Consider the following 8,061-nt stretch of genomic DNA (forward strand, 5'->3'; position numbering starts at 1 on the left):
GAGAGAATGAGGAGAGAGTGAGAAGAGAGTGAGAAGAGAGTGAGGAGAGAGCGAGGAGAGAGCGAGGGGAGAGAGAGGAGAAAGCGAGGAGAGAGCGAGGAGAGGGCGAGGAGAGAGTGTGGAGAGAGCGAGGAGAGAGAGCGAGGATAGAGCGAGGAGAGAGCAAGGAGAGAGCGAGGAGAGAGAGCGAGGATAGAGCGAGGAGAGAGAGCGAGGAGAGAGCGAGGAGAGAGGGGACAGAGCGAGGAGAGTGCGAGGATAGAGCGAGGAGAGAGTGAGGAGAGGGCGAGGAGAGAGAGCGAGGAGAGAGAGCGAGGATAGAGCGAGGAGTGAGCAAGGAGAGGGCGAGGATAGAGCGAGGAGAGAGTGAGGAGAGGGCGAGGAGAGAGAGCGAGGAGAGAGAGCGAGGATAGAGCGAGGAGTGAGCAAGGAGAGAGCGAGGAGAGAGAGCGAGGATAGAGCGAGGAGAGAGGGGAGAGAGCGAGGAGAGAGTGAGGAGAAGGCGAGGATAGAGTGAGGAGAGAGTGAGGAGAGGGCGAGGAGAGAGCGAGGAGAGAGAGCGAGGATAGAGCGAGGAGAGGGCGAGGAGAGAGTGAGGAAAGCGAGGAGAGAGAGCGAGGAGAGAGAGCGAGGAGAGAGCGAGGAGAGAGCGAGGAGAGAATGAGGAGAGCGCGAGAAGTGAGCGAGGAAAGAGCGAGGAGAGAGAGTGAAGAGAGAGCGAGGAGGAGAGAGCCAGGGGAGAGAGCGAGCAGAGAGCGAGGAGAGAGCGAGGGGAGAGTGAGGAGAGATTGAGGAGCGAGCGAGGAGAGAATGAGGAGAGAGCGAGGAGAAAGCGAGGAGAGAGCGAGGGATGAGGGTGGAGAGAGCGAGGAGAGATCGAGGGGAGAGCGAGGGGAGGGCGAGGAGAGGGCGAGGCGAGAGCGAGGGGAGAACTAGGGGAGAGCGAGGAGAGGGCGACGAGAGAGCGAGGAGGGAGCGAGGAGAGAGCGAGGGGTGAGCGGTGAGCAAGGGGAGAGCGAGGAGAGAACGAGGGGAGAGCGAGGAGAGAGCGAGGAGAGGACGAGGAGAGAGCGAGGAGAGAGTGAGGAGAAAGTGAGGAGAGAGTGAGGAGAGAGCGAGGAGAGAGTGAGGAGAGAGCGAGGAGAGGACGAGGAGAGAGTGAGGAGAGAGCGAGGAGAGAGTGAGGAGAAAGCGAGGAGAGAGTGAGGAGAGAGCGAGGAGAGAGTGAGGAGAGAGCGAGGAGAGAGTGAGGAGAAAGCGAGGGGAGAGCGAGGAGAGAGCGAGGGATGAGGGTGGAGAGAGCGAGGAGAGATCGAGGGAAGAGCGAGGACCGAGAGCGAGGAGAGGGCGAGGCGAGAGCGAGGGGAGAACTAGGGGAGAGCGAGGAGAGAGGGCGAGGATAGAGCGAGGATAGAGCGAGGAGAGAGTGAGGAGAGGGCGAGGAGAGAGAGCGAGGATAGAGCGAGGAGAGGGCGAGGAGAGAGCGAGGGGAGAGCGAGGAGAGAGTGAGGAGAGAGCGAGGAGAGAATGGGGAGAGAGCGAGGAGAGAGAGTGAGGAGAGAGCGAGGAGAGAGCAAGGGGAGAGAGCGAGGAGAGAATGAGGAGAGAGCGAGGAGAGAATGAGGAGAGTGTGAGAAGAAAGTGAGGAGAGAGCGAGGAGAGAGTGAGGAGAGAATGAGGAGAGAGTGAGGAGAGAACGAGGGGAGAGCGAGGAGAAAGCGAGGGAATAGGGAGGAGAGAGCGAGCAGAGAGCGAGGGGAGATCGAGAAGACAGCGAGGGGTGAGCGAGGAGACAGCAAGGGGAGAGCGAGGAGAGAGCGAGGGAAGAGGGAGGAGAGAGCGAGGAGAGAGTGTGGAGAGAGTGAGGAAAGCGAGGAGAGAGTGAGGAGAGAGAGCGAGGAGAGAATGAGGAGAGCGCGAGGAGTGAGCGAGGAAAGAGCGAGGAGGGAGAGTGAGGAGTGAGCGAGGAGGAGAGAGCCAGGGGAGAGAGCGAGGAGAGAGCGAGGGGAGAGAGAGGGGAGAGAGAGGGGAGAGCGAGGAGAGAGAGAGGAGAGAGTGAGGAGCGAGCGAGGAGAGAGAGGAGAGAGCGAGGAGAGAACGAGGGGAGAGCGAGGAGAGAGTGAGGAGAGAGCGAGGAGAGAGTGTGGAGAGAGCGAGGAGAGAGAGCGAGGATAGAGCGAGGAGAGAGGGGAGAGAGCGAGGATAGAGCGAGGAGAGAGTGAGGAGAAGGCGAGGATAGAGCGAGGAGAGAGTGAGGAGAGAGAGCGAGGATAGAGCGAGGAGAGGGCGAGGAGAGAGTGAGGAAAGCGAGGAGAGAGAGCGAGGAGAGAGAGCGAGGAGAGAGAGCGAGGAGAGAGAGCGAGGAGAGAATGAGGAGAGCGCGAGAAGTGAGCGAGGAAAGAGCGAGGAGTGAGAGTGAAGAGAGAGCGAGGAGGAGAGAGCCAGGGGAGAGAGCGAGCAGAGAGCGAGGAGAGAGTGAGGAGAGATTGAGGAGCGAGCGAGGAGAGAATGAGGAGAGAGCGAGGAGAAAGCGAGGAGAGAGCGAGGGATGAGGGTGGAGAGAGCGAGGAGAGATCGAGGGGAGAGCGAGGGGAGGGCGAGGAGAGGGCGAGGCGAGAGCGAGGGGAGAACTAGGGGAGAGCGAGGAGAGGGCGACGAGAGAGCGAGGAGGGAGCGAGGAGAGAGCGAGTGGTGAGCGGTGAGCAAGGGGAGAGCGAGGAGAGAACGAGGGGAGAGCGAGGAGAGAGCGAGGAGAGGACGAGGAGAGAGTGAGGAGAGAGCGAGGAGAGGATGAGGAGAGAGCGAGGAGAAAGCGAGGAGAGAGTGAGGAGAGAGCGAGGAGAAAGCGAGGAGAGAGCGAGGAGAGAGTGAGGAGAAAGCGAGGGGAGAGCGAGGAGAGAGCGAGGGATGAGGGTGTAGAGAGCGAGGAGAGATCGAGGGAAGAGCGAGGACCGAGAGCGAGGAGAGGGCGAGGCGAGAGCGAGGGGAGAACTAGGGGAGAGCGAGGAGAGAGGGCGAGGAGAGAGCGAGGAGAGATCGAGGGGTGAGCAAGGGGAGAGCGAGGGGAGAGTGAGGAGAGAGCGAGGAGAGAGCAAGGGGAGAGAGCGAGGGGAGAGAATGAGGAGAGAGTGAGAAGAGAGCGAGGAGAGAGCGAGGAGAGAATGAGGAGAGAGTGAGAAGAGAATGAGGAGAGAGTGAGGAGAGAGCGAGGAGAGAACGGGGGGAGAGCGAGGAGAGAGAGTGAGGAGAGAGTGAGGAGAGAGCGAGGGGAGAGCGCGAGGAGAGAGAGTGAGGAGAGAGCGAGGGGAGAGCGCGAGGAGAGAGAAGAGAGTGAGGAGAGAGCGATGGGAGAGAGCGAGGAGAGAGAGCGAGGGGAGAGAATGAGGAGAGAGTGAGAAGAGAGCGAGGAGAGAACGGGGAGAGAGCGAGGAGAGAGAGTGAGGAGAGAGCGAGGAGAGAGCAAGGGGAGAGAGCGAGGAGAGAGCGAGGAGAGAATGAGAAGAGAGCGAGGAGAGAATGAGGAGAGAATGAGGAGAGTGTGAGAAGAAAGTGAGGAGAGAGCGAGGCGAGAATGAGGAGAGAGTGAGGTGAGAACGAGGGGAGAGCGAGGAGAGAGCAAGGAGAAAGCGAGGGAAGAGGGAGGAGAGAGAGCGAGGATAGAATGAGGAGAGAGCGAGGAGAGAACAAAGAGAGAGTGAGCAGAGAGCGAGGAGGAGAGAGTGAGCAGAGAGCGAGGGGAGAGCGAGAAGACAGCAAGGAGAGAGCGAGGAGAGAGAGCGAGGATAGAGCGAGGAGAGAGGGGAGAGAGCGAGGATAGAGCGAGGAGAGAGTGAGGAGAAGGCAAGGATAGAGCGAGGAGAGAGTGAGGAGAGGGCGAGGAGAGAGCGAGGAGAGAGAGCGAGGATAGAGCGAGGAGAGGGCGAGGAGAGAGTGAGGAAAGCGAGGAGAGAGCGAGGAGAGCGAGGAGAGAGCGAGGAGAGAATGAGGAGAGCGCGAGAAGTGAGCGAGGAAAGAGCGAGGAGAGAGAGTGAAGTGAGAGCGAGGAGGAGAGAGCCAGCGGAGAGAGCGAGGAGAGAGCGAGGGGAGAGTGAGGAGAGATTGAGGAGCGAGCGAGGAGAGAATGAGGAGAGAGCGAGGAGAAAGCGAGGAGAGAGCGAGGGATGAGGGTGGAGAGAGCGAGGAGAGATCGAGGGGAGAGCGAGGGGAGGGCGAGGAGAGGGCGAGGCGAGAGCGAGGGGAGAACTAGGGGAGAGCGAGGAGAGGGCGAAGAGAGAGCGAGGAGGGAGCAAGGAGAGAGCGAGGGGTGAGCGGTGAGCAAGGGGAGAGCGAGGAGAGAACGAGGGGAGAGCGAGGAGAGAGCGAGGAGAGAGCGAGGAGAGGACGAGGAGAGAGCGAGGAGAGAGTGAGGAGAGAGCGAGGAGAGAATGAGTAGAGAGTGAGGAGAGAGCGAGGAGAGGACGAGGAGAGAGTGAGGAGAGAGCGAGGAGAGAGTGAGGAGAAAGCGAGGAGAGAGTGAGGAGAGAGCGAGGAGAGAGTGAGGAGAAAGCGAGGGGAGAGCGAGGAGAGAGCGAGGAGAGAGCGAGGGATGAGGGTGGAGAGAGCGAGGAGAGATCGAGGGAAGAGCGAGGACCGAGAGCGAGGAGAGGGCGAGGCGAGAGCGAGGGCAGAACTAGGGGAGAGCGAGGAGAGAGGGCGAGGAGAGAGCGAGGGGTGAGCAAGGGGAGAGCAAGGAGAGAGCGAGGGGAGAGTGAGGAGAGAGCGAGGGGAGAGAATGAGGAGAGAGTGAGAAGAGAGTGAGGAGAGAGTGAGGAGAGAACGGGGGGAGAGCGAGGAGAAAGAGTGAGGAGAGAGTGAGGGGAGAGCGCGAGGAGAGAGAGTGAGGAGAGAGCGAGGGGAGAGAGCGAGGGGAGAGAATGAGGAGAGTGTGAGAAGAGAGTGAGGAGAGAGCGAGGAGAGAGAGCGAGGAGAGAGCGAGGAGAGAGCGAGGAGAGAATGAGAAGAGAGCGAGGAGAGAATGAGGAGAGTGTGAGAAGAAAGTGAGGAGAGAGCGAGGCGAGAATGAGGAGAGAGTGAGGAGAGAACGAGGGGAGAGCGAGGAGAAAGCGGGGGAAGAGGGAGGAGAGAGAGCGAGGATAGAATGAGGAGAGAGCGAGGAGAGAACAAAGAGAGAGTGAGGAGAGAGCGAGGAGGAGAGAGTGAGCAGAGAGCGAGGGGAGAGCGAGGAGAGAGCGAGGAGAAAGCGAGGGAAGAGGGAGGAGAGAGAGCGAGGAAAGAATGAGGAGAGAGCGAGGAGAGAACAAAGAGAGAGTGAGGAGAGAGTGAGCAGAGAGCGAGGGGAGAGCGAGAAGACAGCGAGGGGAGAGCGAGGGAAGAGGGAGGAGAGAGCGAGGAGAGAGTGTGGAGAGAGTGAGGAAAGCGAGGATAGAGCGAGGAGAGAGCGAGGATAGAGCGAGGAGAGGGCGAGGATAGAGCGAGGAGAGAGTGAGGAGAGGGCGAGGAGAGAGAGCGAGGAGAGAGAGCGAGGAGCGAGCAAGGAGAGAGCAAGGAGAGAGCGAGGATAGAGCGAGGAGAGAGGGGAGAGAGCGAGGAGAGAGTGAGGAGAGGGCGAGGAGAGAGAGCGAGGATAGAGCGAGGAGAGAGTGAGGAGAGGGCGAGGAGAGAGAGCGAGGATAGAGCGAGGAGAGAGTGAGGAGAGGGCGAGGAGAGAGTGAGGAAAGCGAGGAGAGAGAGCGAGGAGAGAGAGCGAGGAGAGAGCGAGGAGAGAGCGAGGAGAGAATGAGGAGAGCGCGAGAAGTGAGCGAGGATAGAGCGAGGAGTGAGCAAGGAGAGAGCGAGGAGAGGGCGAGGAGAGAATGGGGAGAGAGCGAGGAGAGAGAGTGAGGAGAGAGCGAGGAGAGAGAGCGAGGATAGAGCGAGGAGAGAGGGGAGAGAGCGAGGAGAGGGCGAGGATAGAGCGAGGAGAGGGCGAGGAGAGAGCGAGGGGAGAGCGAGGAGAGAGTGAGGAGAGAGCGAGGAGAGAATGGGGAGAGAGCGAGGAGAGAGAGTGAGGAGAGAGCGAGGAGAGAGCAAAGGGAGAGAGCGAGGAGAAAGCGAGGGGAGAGTGAGGAGAGTGTGGAGAGAGCGAGGAGAGAGAGCGAGGATAGAGCGAGGAGAGAGCATGGAGAGAGCGAGGAGAGAGCGAGGATAGAGCGAGGAGAGAGAGCGAGGATAGAGCGAGGAGAGAGCGAGGAGAGGGCGAGGATAGAGCGAGGAGAGAGTGAGGAGAGGGCGAGGATAGAGAGCGAGGAGAGAGAGCAAGGATAGAGCGAGGAGTGAGAAAGGAGAGAGCGAGGAGAGAGAGCGAGGATAGAGCGAGGAGAGAGGGGAGAGAGCGAGGAGAGAGTGAGGATAGAGCGAGGAGAGAGTGAGGAGAGGGCGAGGAGAGAGAGCGAGGATAGAGCGAGGAGAGAGTGAGGAGAGGGCGAGGAGAGAGCGAGGAGAGAGTGAGGAGAGAGCGAGGAGAGAATGGGGAGAGAGCGAGGAGAGAGAGTGAGGAGAGAGCGAGGAGAGAATGAGGAGAGTGTGAGAAGAAAGTGAGGAGAGAGCGAGGAGAGAGTGAGGAGAGAATGAGGAGAGAGTGAGGAGAGAACGAGGGGAGAGCGAGGAGAAAGCGAGGGAAGAGGGAGGAGAGCGAGGATAGAATGAGGAGAGAGCGAGGAGAGAACAAAGAGAGAGTGAGGAGAGAGCGAGCAGAGAGCGAGGGGAGAGCGAGAAGACAGCGAGGGGAGAGCGAGGGAAGAGGGAGGAGAGAGCGAGGAGAGAGTGTGGAGAGAGTGAGGAAAGCGAGGATAGAGCGAGGAGAGAGCGAGGATAGAGCGAGGAGAGGGCGAGGATAGAGCGAGGAGAGAGTGAGGAGAGGGCGAGGAGAGAGAGCGAGGAGAGAGAGCGAGGATAGAGCGAGGAGCGAGCAAGGAGAGAGCGAGGATAGAGCGAGGAGAGAGGGGAGAGAGCGAGGAGAGAGTGAGGAGAGGGCGAGGATAGAGCGAGGAGAGAGTGAGGAGAGGGCGAGGAGAGAGAGCGAGGATAGAGCGAGGAGAGAGTGAGGAGAGGGCGAGGGGAGAGCGAGGAGAGAGTGAGGAGAGGGCGAGGAGAGAGAGCGAGGAGAGGGCGAGGGGAGAGCGAGGGGAGAGCGAGGGGAGAGCGAGGAGAGAGTGAGGAGAGAGCGAGGAGAGAGTGAGGAGAGGGCGAGGAGAGATTGAGGAAAGCGAGGAGAGAGAGTGAGGAGAGAGAGCGAGGAGAGAGCGAGGAGAGAATGAGGAGAGCGCGAGAAGTGAGCGAGGATAGAGCGAGGAGTGAGCGAGGAGAGAGAGCGAGGATAGAGCGAGGAGAGAGGGGAGAGAGCGAGGAGAGGGCGAGGATAGAGCGAGGAGAGAGTGAGGAGAGGGCGAGGGGAGAGCGAGGAGAGAGTGAGGAGAGAGCGAGGAGAGAATGGGGAGAGAGCGAGGAGAGAGAGTGAGGAGAGAGCGAGGAGAGAGCAAGGGGAGAGAGCGAGGAGAGAGCGAGGAGAGAATGAGGAGAGAGCGAGGAGAGAATGAGGAGAGTGTGAGAAGAAAGTGAGGAGAGAGCGAGGAGAGAGTGAGGAGAGAATGAGGAGAGAGTGAGGAGAGAACGAGGGGAGAGCGAGGAGAAAGCGAGGGAAGAGGGAGGAGAGCGAGGATAGAATGAGGAGAGAGCGAGGAGAGAACAAAGAGAGAGTGAGGAGAGAGCGAGCAGAGAGCGAGGGGAGAGCGAGAAGACAGCGAGGGGAGAGCGAGGGAAGAGGGAGGAGAGAGCGAGCAGAGAGCGAGGGGAGAGCGAGAAGACAGCGAGGGGAGAGCGAGGAGACAGCGAGGGGAGAGCGAGGAGAGAGCGAGGGAAGAGTGAGGAGAGAGCGAGGAGAGAGTGTGGAGAGAGTGAGGAAAGCGAGGAGAGAGTGAGGAGAGAGCGAGGAGAGAATGAGGAGAGCGCGAGGAGTGAGCGAGGAAAGAGCGAGGAGGGAGAGTGAGGAGTGAGCGAGGAGGAGAGAGCCAGGGGAGAGAGCGA

General features: G+C 60.3%; 1 protein-coding gene across 1 annotated transcript; it reads left to right on the plus strand.

Annotated features, from left to right (window-relative positions):
- Positions 1-2,354: 2,354 nt before the first annotated feature.
- On the plus strand, positions 2,355-7,823 carry LOC139237848 (uncharacterized; the record flags this gene model as incomplete). The annotated part of the gene is made up of 2 exons (XM_070867072.1): positions 2,355-2,426; positions 7,767-7,823. Coding segments are annotated over 2 exons (129 nt in total), but the record flags the coding sequence as incomplete, so codon positions are not given.
- Positions 7,824-8,061: the final 238 nt, after the last annotated feature.

This window comes from Pristiophorus japonicus, chromosome 24 (genome assembly GCF_044704955.1).
Source record: "Pristiophorus japonicus isolate sPriJap1 chromosome 24, sPriJap1.hap1, whole genome shotgun sequence".
NCBI lineage: Eukaryota > Metazoa > Chordata > Chondrichthyes > Pristiophoridae > Pristiophorus > Pristiophorus japonicus.